The sequence below is a fragment of the Macrosteles quadrilineatus genome, unplaced genomic scaffold, assembly GCF_028750875.1.
Source record: "Macrosteles quadrilineatus isolate MER2022 unplaced genomic scaffold, UCM_ALF_1.0 Scaffold_2__2_contigs__length_208266976, whole genome shotgun sequence".
In the NCBI taxonomy this organism is placed as follows: Eukaryota; Metazoa; Arthropoda; class Insecta; order Hemiptera; family Cicadellidae; genus Macrosteles; species Macrosteles quadrilineatus.
Window position 1 is genome coordinate 70,682,207 of NW_026542595.1, and position 19,403 is coordinate 70,701,609.

The 19,403-nt window shown below is 35.4% G+C and overlaps 2 protein-coding genes across 2 annotated transcripts; both read right to left on the reverse strand.

The window, feature by feature from the left end:
* Window positions 1-215: 215 nt before the first annotated feature.
* On the reverse strand, window positions 216-7,216 carry LOC128985487 (uncharacterized). Its single transcript, XM_054405018.1, has 3 exons — window positions 4,972-7,216; window positions 2,027-2,479; window positions 216-994 (listed from the first exon to the last, which is right to left on the reverse strand). Exons 2-3 carry the CDS (start codon window positions 2,433-2,435, stop codon window positions 624-626), a joined length of 780 nt encoding a protein of 259 aa, XP_054260993.1. The 5' UTR covers window positions 2,436-2,479; window positions 4,972-7,216; the 3' UTR covers window positions 216-623.
* Window positions 7,217-9,611: 2,395 nt separating this feature from the next.
* LOC128985488 (uncharacterized) lies at window positions 9,612-18,169 on the reverse strand. The gene is made up of 5 exons (XM_054405019.1): window positions 18,062-18,169; window positions 16,008-16,178; window positions 12,396-12,903; window positions 12,052-12,222; window positions 9,612-9,904 (listed from the first exon to the last, which is right to left on the reverse strand). Exons 2-5 carry the CDS (start codon window positions 16,022-16,024, stop codon window positions 9,863-9,865), a joined length of 738 nt encoding a protein of 245 aa, XP_054260994.1. The 5' UTR covers window positions 16,025-16,178; window positions 18,062-18,169; the 3' UTR covers window positions 9,612-9,862.
* Between the last annotated feature and the right edge of the window lie 1,234 nt (window positions 18,170-19,403).

Below are 19,403 nucleotides of genomic sequence, written 5' to 3' on the forward strand. Positions count from 1 at the left end.
CATAGAATAGTTCTAGACTAGAAGGAATATTGTGGAAAGATTACAAAGTGTTAGAGGCAAAGAATGGCAAATCATTTTATTAAATAGATATGTCAATAGTTACTTGTTATTTCAAACACAGGAAAACTTACTTATAACCAAATTAATTTTAAAGAACACTTTATAACTGTGTTGATATATAAATTTATTATATTACAATTTATTATAATTGACTAAGTAAAAAAGAAAAATTGCTGACAGACACTTTTAATTAAATACAGTTTTTTTTTGTTTTTTTTTTTTACAAAAACCTGTTTATGTGGTTCAAAGATTGTACCTATATTGTTTAAGATTTTAACAAATACAACAAAAACACACAAAGAAGCAGACAACACAAAATAATAATAACACTAGTAACACCCGAGACATGCTTCAGGTCGATCCTCCAACCTTAGGTTTACCATACAACTATTTACATGCTCTTACATTTGTTATTTACATGCATACAGAAACTATTTCATGCATAATAATTTTTAACTACTGTTCAAATTGGTACTTGAGACAAAACAAAAAGAATAAATTGAAAAAGATATAAATATCACAAGCAAAAGAAACAAGGTAGCAGGGGTAGCACACATCAATTTCTAGAGTTCTACATCTCCCTGGTAGAGAACAACTTGTTGTTGGTTTTTCTCTCTCATTTCCTGCCAGTACAAGAGCTCTTCATGCAATACCTGCATCTTAAGATCGTGTTCTTCTTTCAGATAGGCCATTTTCCGGTCATGAAATTGTTTGGCAAAGGTAGAAATTTTTTTTGGGGTTTTATTTTTTTTAACACCACTTTTTGGTGAATACGAGGGGTTTGGTGGTGCTAAACTTGGAGTTTCGGAAGAAATTTCAGCAGGGAAAGTATTCCAAGAAGTAGATGGAGGAGGGGTTGTTTGTTGGAGGGGTGAGTCCAAATGGGCACTGAGGGTTTCCTCTTCTAATGAATAGTGACAATTTTCCAGGGAATCTAAAGGAAAATAAAGAAGGAATAACATGGATTAGAAAGGATGTAATGGTTCAATACAATAGAAGCAAAGAAAAAAACCTTTGATGGCTGGCATAATACCACACTACATTACATAACATGATAACAAATTATTAAAACAAAAATCCCAATAATCTGTTAACATCCCATTTCTTCATTTTATTGTGAACTTACAATGTTATATTCAAAATTAGAGAAAAAATTGTGTTGGTCTTTTTCAAACTTTAATTTTTTTTTCTAGTTTGCTATACAGTACCCTAAAATAAAAAAAATAAAATAAAATATGTGAATCATAATATTTTGTATATATTGTTTTTTTATACAAATAACCCTTTAAATAGTAAAAAGTAACAATAAAAAAAATTATATTAAATGCCAAAGTACCGGTACAGTGGTTTTATCTAATTACTGCATGTACAACCGTGTCGACTTTAGAGACTCAAACCTCCCTTATGAAAGTGGAGAGTAACTTCAAGATTGAAGGGTGAGTGTTATGTAAGTGTAAATCATTTTTAGGTTTGTTATTTGTTGGAAGTGGTGAAGGAAGAAGTCAAGGCGAGCTGTCCGGGGTGTGGGAACTGTTTATGACGATTAAATTGAGGTATCTGCAATCCTAAAATGCTATTGGAAGAGACTGTAGACTGTGTAGGTTAAAATGATTACGAAGCACGAATCGATACATTTTTTTCGATACATGCAATCGTTTACAATCAAAATTTACAACTGAGTTGACAACTGATTTTTACTCCATAGAGGCTAAAAACGATTTTTACGCCCTAGAGAGTAAAGATACTACTTTAGACCCACAACTCATGCATTCAAAACGACTGATTTTACTGCAGTATGACAAAAAACAATATATAATATGAACCCTTGATGACTCCGCTCAATTTTGTTGATGCCTCTAGGAACGCCACGTAGTTATGAATAAAATTCCTTTTGGATTCAAATTTTGTGTGTTTTGTTGTGTGGTGGTTGGTTAATCAATGGAATATTATTAAAAGTAACGTTCACCTATGTCATCATCATCAGGGATGCGAGACAGGGGGGTTTGGTTTGAGAGAATGCCATCCAGTATCTTCTTTGTGTCATCCTCGGGGACACTGGGAGGGGGGGGTCCACCTCCTGTAGCAAACTTTTGCCGCCTTTCAACTGCCAACTCTCTTTTTCGTGCACCCTTCATTCTCTTCCAGGCATTCTTGAGCTGTTCCAGTGTTCTTGAGGTGGTCTCAAATTCCATGTTGAATTTTTCATGGATTTTAATCCAGGAACACTTTTTTAAGTACTCATTGTTTTTGTCATGCTGTTTTTTTTCTATGACAGGATTTTCATTAATCAGTCTGGTCAGGATATTTAATTCCTGACATGAAAATTTTGGCCCTCTGTTTCTTGAAATTTTTTTAGTCTCATCTGATGAGGCCATGATGCAATTTAGCTTAACTATTTATAAAACAACGGATAAAATACCTACAAAACAAAACATGCAGTTACAACATGCAGTTAAAACATGCGGTTAAGACATGCAGTTAAAACATGCGACTAACATCATATTGTAGTTTTAAAACAAATTTAGAAACTTTGTTGATATACACTTTCTTATAAATGCAGTTAAGACATGCATCTTAAACATGTTTGTTAACATAAATTCTACAGGAAAACGTTTGGCGGTACATCACAGAATGTCTACTATTTTTTGGCCCAAACAAAAAGGTGGCCATTTCCTTTACAACCCAAGTATTATGCTAAATAGCTTGATAGATGAATACAAACACTTTTATAAAACTGACCATTCTTATAAAATTGGCCCCCCTACGAAGGAAAAAACCTCAGTCTTGTTGAGACAATGAAAACTGAAAGATATTGTAGCCCTCCCTCCTTAAAAGTCAATATAACCTAAAGCCAAATGATGATTTAACTTTAAAACATCATCCAATAAAAAAACAATATTTTAGGCCTAATGTTTATACAATCTGGTAGCATGAAATTTGTAGCCTATTAACCCTTGCCGACAGACCGCCACCGCCCACCACCACTGCTCGAGCGAACACCATTACCACAACGATACGTAGAACAGCCGTAAGTCTCGGTGGTGTAGTGGATAGCGCACCGGGTTAATAATTTGGAGGTAGCCGGTTCAAAACCCACCGCAGGCATTAACTTTTTGACTCGATTTTTTTCATTGTCAGCAAGTTTGGTTGGTTTGGTTAGGTTATGATAGTTAAATTAATTTAAATTTAGCCTACAAACGACACGTTTTGACAGTTACAGTGATAGAGCTAACAATTTCCCATGAACAGTTCGGCTATGCACGGTATGATGCGTTCTGCACGGCACGGTGGTGGGCGGTGGCGATCTGACGGTAAGGTCTCGTCTCATGGTCCACTATAGGCCTACAGGCTATACTTTAAGCATTTTGTAACGTTAAGACAGCTTCATAAGCCCTAGACTTTTATGCTACTCAGGCACAAATTTTAAGTAGTAAGTTTACTAGCCAGTTATATTTCATCAATCGAGTTATCTTTTGAGGGAGAAAGCCAAATATTTAAACTTAAGATTCCATTAAAATGATTATTTATCCAAATCAAAGGTTGTTTCTTAACTTGGCTTAAGTTATTAACTTACATACCGTAGTACTTCTTAAGGCTTAAATCTTATTGAGGCCACAAACTAAAATAGCCTAGACTATTTTTTATAAAATTTCTGAGGTACCGGTAACTTTAAGTTGGATTAAAAACTACAATTGTTTTAGGTTTCCACGAGAAGTCTTCGCAATTGTAGGCTAAAGTTACCCATGGGGTAAATATTTACTTTTCCCAGCTCACCTAAAACGTCCTAAGTTTATAACTTAAGTAAGCCTAAGACATTTTTAAACTGTTCCTAGACACCAATACTATAAAACTTTCATAACTTCTCAAAAATGACTTTTTTGTCGACGAGGCTTACTATAGACAACGTGCCCAGATTACGGATAGGTTGTGCAACAACAACAACAGGTTCGGTTGAACAACCGAATTAAACAATCGATTAAGTTATTTGATGTTTCGGTTAGGCCTATTTAATTTTATATATCGTTTGGTTAGTTAGTTTCGGTTTAGGTTATCCTAATTTTTTTAAATAGGCTAGGGTAGCCAGTAAGTTACTACCGGTAAATTATAAGTTTACTCCCTGTTGAGTTTACCTGAACATTATTGCAAAAAGCCTAAGTTATTCAAACTATGGCTGCACTTGCTTTACATCCTACACTCATCCGAATGAAAATATCGATCGATATATCGATTAGGCCTATTTGATAAGTTATATCGTTTGGTTAGTTAGGTAAGGTTAACCTAACTAACCAAACGATCTTATCGAATGAAACAATCGAATAATCGATATTTTCATTTGAATGAGTATAGGACGCGGCTGCACTTTACTTGACGTCCTACACTCATTCGAATGAAAATATCGATCGATATATCGATTAATCGATTGCTTCATTCGTTCGATATATCGTTTGGTTAGTTAGGTAAGGTTAACCTAACCTAACTAACCAAACGATATATCGAATGAAAGAATCGAATGAAAATATCGAATCGAAAAAACCAATCGAATGAGTGTAGGACGTCAAGTAAAGTGCAGCCTAGGACGCAAAGTGAAGTGCAGCCCAAACTATTCTAGATGCTGTATTAGTACACCATTGCTCAACTTAGCTGTACCCAAAACCCACAATGAATGTCCTTGACCTAATGTAGCCTGGAGTATGCCTTGGCTCTAGGCCTAGGTCAGTATAGGGTGTTGCCCAATGTAGCCTGGAGTATGCCTTGGCTCTAGGCCTAGGTTAGTATAGGGTGTTGCCCAATGTTTTAACTATTTGAAATGACAAGTATATCATTGAGCATATCAGGATAACATCTAACTTAATATTAATTATCCTCTAACTAGATAACTTGTGTTCATAACTTGTTTAAGCAAGGTCTTACCACAGTCCAAAAAACAAAGCTGGAAGCTGAGCAGATGCCCAAGAACTGTTATGTAGGTAACTTATTTAAAAGAAATGGGATGAAACACCAATCCCACCTTTAAAACGCCTTTAAAATTTTATGATACAACTAGTTTATAACAATAATAGAATATATTACAATGATAAATGAATAAAAACAGAAATAAGCTTTAAAACCAAGGTTTGACTGAGATCGAGATCGTTGTTTGTTTACTTCTTCACTTCTTCAGAGCAGAGTGCACGCACGTCAAACTGACAGTGTTGCCAGCACGGCGGCACAAATAACCCCACATTTCCCTTGAAAATCATGAGCTCTTTTAATCTCCGACTAAACTAAGTACCCGCGTTAAATTAGTCCGTGTGTCCTTAATCCTTGACTCAGAAAGTGAATTTTTAGTACATGACTAATTTTAATCCATGACTAGCCTAGTTCTGGACTTATAAATCCCTGACTCAGAAACCCGCCCTGTTTCAGATCAGTTTAAAACTTTTAGGTTATGGTTACTCTGTATTTCCTTCCACACGAACACTAGACTAGACACTAGAGTAGAGAGTAGAGAATGAGAGCGAGCATCAATTCCGATTGTCGATGTTTTCGAAACATCGATGTCTTTTCTATCGATGTTCGAAGTTATTTGTTTACATCGATGGTAGATTACCGAACCGATGATTTGGTTTGTTACATCGGTCTTTTAGGCCAACAAAAGTAATGAAATATGAAATATTGATGTTTTCCGTAACTGAATTGTATTGGTTTTAGGTTAATTGGCTGTTACAGTGCAGAGAACAGACAACAGACGAGAAACTCGGAACAAACATCGATGTGATCGATGTTTTAGCTCCGAAAGCATCGATTTTATCGGTAGATCGGTACTCGCACAGACAATAACTCGGTGGTAGAGATGGGCGTTATAACATAACAGGAATAACAGGATGAATAACAGTGTTGCGGCCACGGCAACGTTATCGCGGCAACACGTTGCAGAGAACTCCCTGTTATTATAATAACGTATCTATCTACACAATGTTGCAGGAAAGCCGCGCGACAACGAAAACGAAAACATGCATTGCCATTAGTGCCGTTGCCGCAACGCTACCAGACCAGAGCAACGATAACTTCTGAAACGAACTAGAATAACGCATCCTGTCTGGACAACGCGGCAACGCCCGACTCCCGAGTCCCGATTACAACTGAAAACTGAACTGATCAACCGACAATGATAACTGAACGCCGCAACAGCAACACCGACCGGCGGACAACGGTTTATAGCGGCAACGAGCTGGCAATCGTTATTGAAATAACAGGTTGCCGCAATACGTTATTGGGCAGCTGCGTTATCGTTATAACCGTTGCCGGACAACAACGATAATTCCCATCTCTAGACTACTCGGCTGACGTCGGTTGCGATCGGATTTGACCTTGAATAAACTACGCAATCGTTTCTGTTCGTGCCATGGCAACAAAACTTTTTATCTCGACACTCCCACTTTGACGTTTTATCTCGGTGTTCATTTCGAGAATGGTTTTAATACGGAGTATTTGATTCAGCACATTTAGGGGTTTTGGCTGAATTGTTAATAATGATTTTGAGAATTCATGGTCCAATGACGAAATTCACGCATAATTCACGCACTTTTTCATGGTCACCTAAATTCACGCATAATTCACGCTTTTCAAGGTTTTCATGGCTGGTGGCAACCCTGAACTTTTTTCCCTCTTTTAGGTCGGTTTTTCAATCGTTGCTGGGCCTCAATGATGGAGGGGGGATTCCTTATCCTCAAATTTCTAACTAGGCGACTGTCGATGATTTCCGGCAAAATGCATTCCTGGTAGAACTGTACTAATTTAGGTAGTACTTTTGCCCAGAATTCCTCATCAATAACAATCCTCTCAACAAACAACTCTCCTTTTCTGGTGAAAACTACGAAGTCACACCACTTTCTTTTGGCAATGTTCAACTGACCTTGAATTTGAAAATAGTAGTCGTGACTTTTTTTAGTCGAAGCTTTCCGCTGACAAGTTCAATACATGTGGTTTTGTTACTTTTCAAGTGGTCTTCGATAGAAGTGTCCTTAATTGAATATAGACATTTGACTTCTATCAGGCCTTCGCTTTCCACTAATCCATCTGGGCTAGCCCCTAAAAATGGGTAAGTTTCATCTATGAATAGGCCACACCGGTCGACCTTTAGTCCAGTTCTTTCTTCGTACATTTGAACAACTCGCTCTTCATTGTCTCGGCCTGTAACAATGGGTAAATCTTAGGGATTTGACTAGTAGCATTATCGGTCATCGTCAACATTATACAACTTTTTTGGTTTTTATCATTAATATGAGTAATATTAGTATGTATCAGTGATTGAATATACTTGGCATATAACGTACTGACATACAATTTTAATATCATGCCATAATTTATTTCTTTGTCGTCTTATGGTATGTCTATGTATATACAAATAAACTTACTTAGTTTTTGAAAACTCGTTAAATAGTCCAGGCAAACTAAACAAACTTACATAGGGACCGTTAAAAAAATTGCAAGAAAACGTTTTATGGTTTTATTTTGTAGAGTTGGGTTTGCAGAATGACATACTAAAAGTTGCCAAAAATCGGTGCACGAGAAAACCACTAAAATCACAATTTAAAATGGCGGCTTTTTTCAACATTGGACAAATTAAAAAAACATATTTCACATGCATTTGCTATGCACATTTTTCGAGATATTGACTTGGGACCACCACCTGTATTTATTGAGTGGTTAGTACTTCATTTTGATAGGGAACATGTTTTTGGCCGCCATCTTGGATCCGCCATATTGGACATAGATATTTTTTTTTCAATGTAATGATAGTGTTGTGACACATCATTACCAACTAAATTTTTACACTGATTTCAATGCCGAAATCCGTTTTTAAATATCTTTATTCATTTAGAAGATATATACAAAAGAAAACTCTGCACCATACATTTCTTATGGACGTTTCGTAGTTTGATATTTTTTTTAAAATTATTTTTCTTATATCCCCAGTTCTTATTAACGCTTGTAGTTCGTTCTAGGCTTAAAATATTCAGTAATGTAAGGGCTTTCATTTGAGCTCTTGATCATTAAAATCAGATGAGTTAAAGACCTGCTACGAACCTCAGAACAATATTAAATTTAACTTTTTAGAAATATATTTTTATTAAAATATTTATAACTCGGGTTGTTAATACGTCACCAAGTTCTTTCTTGTCTCAAATTACTCAGTGAATGTTTAGCTTTGATTTTATTAATCACTAAACAAAATCTGACAATTTTAAAATGAGCCATGGACCATAATTTAACATTAAAATGTATTTATTTTGAAATTTGTCTTTAGTTAAGGACATATATCCCAAACCCTAATAACTCCTGGAAAGTAATCCATAGCTAAAATAAAAGTCAATATTTTGGCGAATTATTTAAGACTATAAAGAGTTTTGGGAGTTATTTAGAATTAGGAATATACGTCTTTAACTAAAGACAAATTTCAATATAAATACATTCTAATGTTAAATTATGGTCCATGGTTCATTTTAAAATTGTCAGATTTTGTTTAATGATCAATAACATTAAAGCCAAACATTTACTGAGTAATTTGAGACCAGAAAAAACTCAGTGACGTATTAACAACCCGAGTTATAAATCTTTTAATAAAAATATATTTCTAAAAAGTTAAATTTAATATTGTTCTGAGGTTCGTAGCAGGTCTTTAACTCGTCTGATTTTAATGATCAAGAGCTCAAATGAAAGCCCTTACATTACTGAATATTTTAAGCCTAGAACGAACTACAAGCGTTAATAAGAACTGGAGATATAAGAAAAATTATTTAAAAAAAAATATCAAACTACGAAACGTCCATAAGAAATGTATGGTGCAGAGTTTTCTTTTGTATATATCTTCTAAATGAATAAAGATATTTAAAAACGGACTTCAGCATTGAAATCAGTGTAAAAATGTAGTTGGTAATGATGTGTAACAACACTATCATTACATTGAAAAAAATTATCTATGTCCAATATGGCGGATCCAAGATGGCGGCCAAAAACATGTTCCCTATCAAAATGAAGTACTAACCACTCAATAAATACAGGTGGTGGTCCCAAGTCAATATCTTGAAAAATGTGCATAACAAATACATGTGAAATATGTTTTTTAATTTGTCCAATGTTGAAAAAAGCCGCCATTTTAAATTGTGATTTTAGTGGTTTTCTCGTGCACCGATTTTTGGCAACTTTTAGTATGTCATTCTGCAAACCCAACTCTACAAAATAAAACCATAAAACGTTTTCTTGCAATTTTTTTAAGGTCATATCCTATATTTACCCGACTAAAAGCTCAAAGTTCTATAGTATTGCGTGAATTTATAAAAATTATAAATTGGTTGTTATCTTTAAATTTAAATATGGAATATGTGATTATTTGTAAAATAATATTTCTGTTTGTGTAAAAGTAGAGAATGGACAATGGAATGGATTTGCAATGGAAGTGGAATGGTGTAATGTTGGTTATTTGTTGAACATTGTTTTGTAATTGTTATTTATTAGTTATACAGGAGATGCTACGGAATTAATGTATTCATACCGTATGCGACAGCGTCAGTGTTTAGTTGTCTTTGTATGAGGATCGATTTAACCATGTTGTGGCAATCTGTATGGGGTTTCCTTTTTGCCACAGATCCAAACCGGGAAGCTGTGAGCCGGTTTATCCTCTTCTCTCTCCAAAGCGGATTTGTGTGTTGGCCTATGGTGGAGCGCTCAATATTATTATTTCCAGAATGAACGTCTTTCCGAAGTTCGTCAAGGAAGGTTGAGCATTTTGAGACCATCTCAGACTCCTCGATGTCGGGGTTTACAGCCAAAGGTCCATACTCGCTGTCATACTCACCACCACCTGAAGCAACAACCGCAATATTATGTCAGAAGGAGAACAACTAAAGTTTCTTCTGACAAACATTGTTTAAAATATCAGGGAACAATTTTAAATTCACTTTTATTTCGTCCTACTAGAAAAAACCACACTACTGCAAAAATTACGGGTCAATCTTTATTGTAACTTGTGGGCTTTCCCCATTAAAAATCATAAAATAAAAATAAAATCGTATGTTTGATTAGAAGTTTAAGTGATTTTTATTCATGTTTAGTATTTTTTCGTAGTTACAGTCCTAGCTATAATAGTACTACCCCAATTGCTGTGAAAATTAGAGTTCTATATTTGTTGCAGCTTTTGTGATTTTAACCAAAAATATACCATAAATTCTCCCACCGCTTTCCCATCATAAGGGGTTTTAGCAAGGCAATGGGAGAAAGTATGTGTCAGATTGCTGATATAGTTTAACTTTACAAATATACCGTAAGTGTGTGTGTATAATCACACCTAAAGACTTTATCATGTACAAACAATGATATCAGTACCTTATAAGAAAATAACTTTGTGCTTTTTATCAACATACCTTGACGGCGTTTTCGTTTAGGTGGTTTTTTTTCCAGGTACAAGCGTCTCCGGTAGTTTCTCTTTTCTCTCATCAGTATTTTCCTCTTGAAGTAAGATCCTGGACTTCTAGATGAAAACTTCCTCCAGGGACTAAGGTGCCAGCTCGGCCCTGAAGAGTGTGCCAAGGCTGCACCCATACATCTCCGCTGGTAGGAACCACCTGTGGTTAGATTCAGTCTTTTGCCCCCAGTAAACTTTGCAACATACCCCATATACCGCTCGGCAAGATTGGTGGTTTCATTGAAAACAAGACTTTGACATTTGCTCGCAACATTACCAATGACGGTCCTTAATTTGTTTAGAAAATCATGATCTAGTTGCATTATTACATTTTCTTCCCCTGATTCCTTTCTTACGCAAAATTCTTCACATCGTTCATGGTTTCCAAACACATGGTCCAGTGAGTTTGTGATGGCCTGTCTAAGTTTTGGCACATTTGTCGTACTTGTACTGGATCCGCATGTTTTTATTGCGGTCCTGACCCCTTTTACAATCCGCTCAAGTCTTGTAATGGATTCGTTTGGAGCCGGCTTGCTTAGAAGTTGCCGAGATTGTAGAGGGTACTGCGTATTTTCGGCTACCTTGTGCAAATTGTCACTCAAAGCTCGTGTGACATGATTCGCGCATTCAATTTTTTGCACAAATCTTCCGTATTGGCATCCTTCTTGAATTCGAGCAAAAACGCTAGAATCACCGTCTCCAATGTAGTACTTGTATATGAGACCGTAGTCCTCTTCACTTCTCTTGAAACCTTCAACGATGACGCTGCTCTCCATACCCGTACTAGGACCGGTTAAATTAAAAATTCTAGTTTACTTGTTTATGGATTAATAAAGTTTAAATTAAATTTGGATAATTTCTAATTTCATAAGAATAAATTGGTAAAGAAACGTAACATATTTTTACACAGAAGTGATCTTTTAATATGACATGTAATGTGAAAGTAGCATTAATAAATCAGAAACAACATTATAAAACAAAAAATAATCTCCTTAAACATGAACACAAACAGCCTTAAAGAATTGTTAACCAAAGAATTACTTATATTGCGACAGCAAAACCACCTTCAATGTAAACAAATGGCAAATCAATGAAATGGTGGCTTCTGCCGTGACCGGAAGGGTTGTGACAAATACGTACAACAACTGACCAGCTGATTTACAGCCAGTGCTGCCAACGTATTTCGCGCGCATACGACCTTGTCTGCATGTTACGCGCTCACTATTTCGTGCCTTCAAGTTGCAAATCTGGAGTGAGACAATGTTAACATTGTCTCCCTGATGAGCGAATTGGCCACTTTGCTTTCACAAATCAGTGAGAGAACATGTACATTGTTAGGTAACTGTAGGAAAAATGACAAAAATGAAAAACAAATCCCCCAAAAATTACTCAAAATGGACATATACACTCAAACCCAAAACTCGAAAATGTTTAGGAAAACAATACTTTCTCCATATACTATGTATAGGGGGATAGAATATAAAAGTAAACAACACGGTATCAAACTTAAATGGAAAGTTAAATTACAGAGTTAAATTTTAGCTTACCACTCCACTTTTAGAGCTCATTCCATGGCCATAGGATCGTTTTGCCCATCCTCCATCTCCAATCACTGTGATATACGGCTTGCCTTGAAATATATTACCCTTTTCCAGTGCGATCTTTTTTTCTTCCTCAGCATTGCGTTGCATTTTGTGAACCAGAATAGTCTCCCACGCCTGCAATAATACATTCCCTTATAGATGAACTCATAACATACTCAAAAGATACTTAGTACTATATAGAGTTTTGCTGCAGTATGACGAAATAATGTTTAGATTCCGGCAAATGATAATTGCTTTAGGCTATCTGTAATATGAGTTTAGTACAAATTTATAGCTAGTATACTTACATCTCCAACCTTTTTTTCGTGGTGTATATATTTTTCCTGTGACATTACAGGAACGTCCAAAAGGCTGAAAAGTTCCTCTAATTGAGCGAAGCCGATTCCAATAGACATTGCTCCCCATACCAAAGCATCATTGTCGTTATGTTTTTCATCAACAGGCAATGAGGTAACTACATAGGTCTTTTCACAGTTGTCACAGTAAAAACTCCAGGTGCAGAACAATCCACTTCTAATTTCCTTTTTCAGTTCATACTTCCCCATTGTACATTTCATAGGGTGGGAAGCGATAACTTGTAGTTGCCGGAAAATGTGGCCAACATCAACCATTCTCCTACCGCTCATTACATTTTCCCTTAGTTTTTTCAATTCTTCCGACGAATAAGGCTCCACAATGAGGGGTTGTAGTAGACTTGGCGGATCATCTTTGCTGCAGTCTGGTTCCGGGTCTGATTCAAAATCATGTTCTAAGATATCTTCATTGTAATTCAAAATTGGTTGATTATCTTCAGTCCTATAGAACAATAAATTCAATTACTAGTTTATAATCGGTGTTCAAAAACACTAATACAAAGCTACTGCTATAGCCTCTTTTTTCATATCCCCTATTATTATTCTGACACTTTTACGCTTTTTATTATATTTAATTTATTTTTCATATTGTAATAGCCTAATTGAAATATATGTTATAATTAGTTAATATACAGTATAGAATAATTAATTTTATACACCAATTTTATAGGTACGAATATTCTATGCCAATTACACATTTCAACGAAACATAAGAGAATAAAAGTTGTTGTGTAGCACCACAGTAATAATTATAAGTGTCATGATATTTAGTAAAAATAATATTTCCTAGAAAAAAATATTCTGGATTCACCCCCAGTTTTTCGACAGCGAAGGCTAGTGAATAAGCAATCAATTAGTGGTAACGTTAGTCAATTGTTGTACAAGTGCTAACCAGGTACGCCAGCCGCAACAGGCGAGCTTTTTGTCCATTGTTGTATTTAGTGCTAAATAGTATATTACGTTACTAGTCCTGAAAATAAGTGTTTGCCGGACGAGTGTGGTCGTTCCCGTGCGAGACGAAGTCGAGTACGGGATAACCATACGAGTCCGGTACACACATTTTGGACGAGTTACGTACGATAGTTTACGCCATACTACTTAATTCGTACAAATCCTTATATATTTCCACCAACTAAAGGACTAAACATCACGAGTCATAACCTAAGAGAGGTTATGTTTTTGTTTATAACCAATCATTGCCACGCAAATGCAGTGTAATCAGCTGATTGGTGTCCAGTAAAACTCATTGCAGAACAGTATTACGCAATGAAACCCCATTTGAATAAGCTGGCGGGAAACAGCTGTTTTCTGGACTAAATCCTTGCGTGGGAAGTTCTTCAAAATATTGTAGTGTGGCGTAAATAATGTTGTGTGGCGTAATAGTATATTACGTTACTAGTCCTGAAAATAAGTGTTTACCGGACGAGTGTGGTCGTTCCCGTGCGAGACGAAGTCGAGTACGGGATTACCATACGAGTCCGGTACACACATTTTGGACGAGTTACGTACGATAGTTTACGCCATACTAATAAATCTGTACAAATTCTAATATATTTTCACCAACTAAAGGACTAAAAATCACTAGTCATAACCTCTAAGAGAGGTTATGTTTTTGTTTATAACCATTCATTGTCACCTAACTATAGTATAATCAGCTGATTGGTGTCCGGCAAAACTCATTGCAGCACAGTATTACGCAATGAAACCCCATTTGAATAAGCTGGTGGCAAACAGCTGTTTTCTGGACTAAATCCTTGCGTGGGAAGTTCGTCAAAATAATGTAGTGTGGCGTAAAAGTTATTGTTGTATATTTATTTGTAAATAAAAGCACTTTTCATTTCATTTCATTTTTTTCAATCAATTAGTGAGTAAACGTATTTGCCATGAGTGCGAATAAAAAACTGTATAATTCCCTACTATACGAAGGCAAATATTTATAATTATAAATTAAATAGACATTAATTATATGAAATTGGATCATACCTGGTCTCAAGGAGCAATCTGTCAAAAATGTCATCATTGGTGTCTTCTTGGATCGTAGTTGTGGCTTCTGTCTCTGCTACGGAGGTTGCAGTAGGCATGGAATTTCTAATATTAGCTAAATATCTCCTTGCACCTATTGAGCGTTTGTTTCGTTTATGTGGCCTCGGCTTTCTAGGCATTATTCTGGGTATACGGATAAAAAACGAGCTGTCCTAAGTAAAATAACTTACACAGTGTTACAGAGCTATAGAACTAAACACACTGTGAAAAAAGATTATGGTGTGTACCGCACGTGCCACGTGTGTGTGACAGTCACTCGTCACTGAGATGATGGAAAAGCGCGCGAAAACAAAAAGCAACATCTGCACTGCAGGTGTATGGTGGTGGTAGTGGGGGAATTCCGAGCGCGGACTGCGTAGCGGGTTAGTATCCCAAAAATACAGGGGTTAACTCGATTCACATGTACCACAATTTAAGAAAAACCGTTAATAATAAAAAAAAGATTTTTTGGGAACATTTTATAGAAGTTGTTTAAAAGAGATTGACGTGTTTATATTTTTCCTAAAGCAAACAGAGCTCAGATAAAAAATGTTTTTCAAAACCAAAATATATTTTTTTTTACAATATGAAATTTGTATTATGCTCATGACTTTAAGCATATCTAACAGCGTAAGAAACATTTAACATATTTACAAAATACGAAACAATGATCCAGTAATTCCGGTCCGAAGTTCGCTATTTTTAACATCTAAAAACCACTAAAAACTGGTCAAAAAAATTTTTTTTTAATTTTTTTGCCGTTTATTATTACACTTAAAGTAATATCTGACTTAATTTCAGTATCAAAACAAAAATTGTAAAAGCCCAAGCACAACCTTAAACTGATGTCCCACAAACTCATAAAAACTGACCGTTTAAATGCATACTGTATATACAGTATTTGACTAAAATGTAGTAGAGCATTTTATTTAGACTAGTAATCACTGTTCTCATATCCTTAACACAAGAACAGTCGTTTCAGTAACGCTTACCTCCCACTTCCTGCCGACCTAGTCCGGTTAAACCGATGTGCTGATAAAAATTGCCCGGTTAAAGAGATGTAATTTCCACCGAGTGTTGTCTGGTTTAACCGATGTCAGGTTAAAAGGTGTCCGAATAAGAGGGAGTCTACTGTACCTTATCATGGCTATTAAACATGGTAATAATGTTCCCTAATATGCAGCAAGGAAAATCAATTTTACTTAGCCTAAATACAAAGTGAAGAAGACTGATTCTGAAAATTACATTGCACTGCAACAGCAATGTTATGGGGTAAAGTTCTGCAGAGAAACTTTATTGTATTATTCTATCCTATCAAATTTTCAATTTCTATAAATTAATAGGCCTACTGACAATAGCTTCAAATTTATATAAAATAAATTGATTAAGAAATAGGCCTGCTTATTAATCTGTTAGGCTATGGGTCTTTTTAAAAAGAGGACCACCCGCCAATCTTTTACAGACCATTGCGGCGTTTAGGTTATGTTAGCTTATAGGCCTACCACATAGAAAAAAACCACGCACCTGTTTGAGTCGTGCATGCAGGACAGCAGGAGAGTCAGAGTGGGGGGAAAGACACCTCGCCCCAACGACTTATCCCCACCACTGCTCCAGGCCCTTCCCCACCATCACCCTTCACCTCTACGTGCGCGAGACAGCCATGGTTCTGTGCAGGTTCTTTTGAAAGTGGTAGGCCTATTGTTTATAAACAAACAAGGTATCATTAACAAAATTTTTAGCTTTTTTCTATAAGCTAAGTTACTCATGAAAAGACACGACTAGGTATAATTTGGCGCTTTTGACAATAAGTTTTGATAGAAAACACTAACCCAACCCAATGATGATGCTATTGGAACAATTTGTATTTATTTAGGTGTTACCTGGTTTTTATTAACATAAACTAAACCAAACTGAACTAACCTTGTTTAACTACCACAGCACAGTGTGAAAGTCTATTTGAAAAGACTCTATGGCTTTAAATATTTATATCACGATACCTTTAATACTCAAAACAAAAATCGGAATTTATATCGCAGGGAATAATATAAAGTACGATTTGTATAACAAACTGATATTTCACCCAATATATATTGAAGGTACTGATATTGCAGGTTCTCTAAAGGACTTTACTGCAGTTCTTAATAGCCTACATTGTTTATAGTAGAACATTCTAGCATAAAATGAAGACTGTGAATGTATTGTTACATCAAAATTACCCCAACTAAAGAAAAAATTGTAGGCCTAGTTATTTTGATCTTTATAATAATAAAGACCATAACAACCTGTAGGCCTATAGTGATTTTTACATCACTAAGTAGAGGCACAGAAAACATACTACTATAACCCAGAATTCCAACCGCATGGTAAAAAGCATTAAGTGTTTTGAGAGAGCTTTGCCTGTCAATCGTAGGCAGCGCCACCAGCGTTGCCATGCACTCAGCATAGCAACGCTGGTGGCGCTGCCTACGATTGACTGGCAAAGATCTCTCTAAACACTTAATGCTTTTTACCATGCGGTTGGCATTCTGGGTTATAGTAGTACGTTTTCTGTGGTAGAGGGCAGATTGTTTATTCCTAAAAGTAGGTAACGGCACAACAGGTTTTGGGCGCTACAAATAACTAGCCTACAATTTAATAGTTTTTAAACTTAACGTTTATTTTTCTGTCGTTGGAGTTTCAAATAGCATGTTTCTCATGGCCATGTTACTCTAAATAATTTCAAACCGCCATTTAAATTAAACAAACGATGTTTTAATAATCTGACTATTACAACAGCACGAGGAAATGCCTCTTTCAAAAGGTTACAGCATTCTAAGTTATTAAGTTAGAGCCTATATGTGTGTATGAGTAGCCTTTATAAAGGCTAGGTATAATGTAAAGAATGGGTAGCCTACTTTCCTGTTAAAGGGAACATTCATTATTATATATAATTTAATTTCGAATATCGAAATTTTATTTTTCTGTCCGTTGAACAGCCATTCCCCATGCCTTTTCTGTTATTAAATGGAATTTTGAAACGGTAACATAGCCTATACAGCAAGTTTGGTTAGTTATGTTATAGTTTCTAGTTTAGCTTAGTTTGATTTTATAATCCAATAAAATAGGCAATAAATGTTAACCTAAACAAGGTCCGGCCTACTTCTTAATTAGTACCTAGATAATTTAAATGCGTTTGAAGATAACAGAAGGAATAAGCTACGGATTGTGAAGTAAGTTAAAACAAAAATATTGATAAGCTTATATTGAAAAGTAATCATCGATAATAATGAATGTTCCCTTTAACAGGAAACTGCCAAAGAATGAGAGACCCAATATATTATAGTAACCTAGTAGGGTACTATAGTGTAGGCCTATCTATCGATAGCGGAACCTAGCCTTGCCCTACGCCAGGGTAATGCAAAGCCTAGCCAAGGCCTTAAGTTATTTTAATGTTAGTTAGTTAGCCTACACATTTAATTGGCTTAAGGACCATATTTAGTCTACGGCATAGACTTTTTTCCAAACAGTTAATGGTTTACAGGCTATAGGTTTAAATGTGTCAACCTTTAACCTAAAGATTAGGCCTTTATACAACTCACCCAAGGGTTTCTAATATGAAAGTTACACCGCTTGGTAACTTATTTTGTAAGTGCCTTTTACCACACAGCCTAGACAGTTCTTCAATCGCTGGGTCAAACAGATGAACAGATGTCGATGACAGAACAACAGTAAACAACTCTTTTGCTTCAATTGTGTGAGAGTCGTTCATTTGAGATCAGCTCAATTTTACGGTTTGCGCATGCGCAGTAGGCTAGTCCAATTCCTGCCCTGAAACGCTCGCTTTAATTTTCCCCCATAAGAATAACATTAGGAGCTACCTTCTTCTTCTTTTTTTTGTTTACATTTTACGAGCTACAATTTTGTTGTGAATTCTAGAGACCGAAGTGAAATCTATTATTTCTTTCATCCATGGAGTAAACAGTTTTAACATCTGTAGGTATATTATATTAGTCAATGGTTTTATGCATAACAAATCTTTAAATTATAATTATTCAAAAAAAATTTTATCGGAGGAAATAAATATGGGATATAAAAATATCCACCGAAATGTATTATAATCGATAAAAATGTTTAGGTAGTCACATGTTTGAACTTATGTTTTTATGGTTGTTAGTTTAGTCATTGACAAATGTTTAGTATTAGTACATTAGGCCTAGGCTTGAATTAAGTAAGACCACAGTCCTTAGAATGCTTGTTAATTAAAATAATAATAATGTGTGAACTTTATCACTTGGGTGGCATGATGGGTTTCTAAAAATAAGTGGTTTTAACATTGTCTTGAGCTTTTTATATTATTAATTTTCAATATTATTGTTATAGCACACTCTGCCTATGCCAATCAGATTTTTTTAAGAGTAATTTTTTTCAAACATATAGGCTAAGTTACATTTACATAGTTTCCTTTTTTCTTATCGTCGGTTGTTTGTTAGTGCTTTCTGTCGGGTGTATTTGTTGTTAATGTTGGCTGTAAAATAAAAGAGTTAACATTTTGATACAATCATTTTAATGAATAAACCGCAAATATTACTCCTCGTAGTTAGGGTGTGAGTTAATTCACTTTATACCTATCTTTGTGACTGTTGTCAATGGCAAACACTAGATCTAGGTTAGGAACTGAGGGAGCCATGGCCATTGGTTAGAGACCATTACTCATTAGAGACTAAGCAATGAAGGAACTTAAATTACTGTGTCTGGTTAAGTGTTTCAAAAATTAATCGTCATTATTGAGATAAGTTATGATATTTCAAGTGTTATTTTGAATTTAATATTAGGCCTATAACTTAACGTTATTCGGTAAGTTATAAGCTAGGCCTATTTAACTTAACTTGGTTACACTAGGCTATCAAGTGTAACTGACAGAGTGTTCCCTATGAAGTAGGG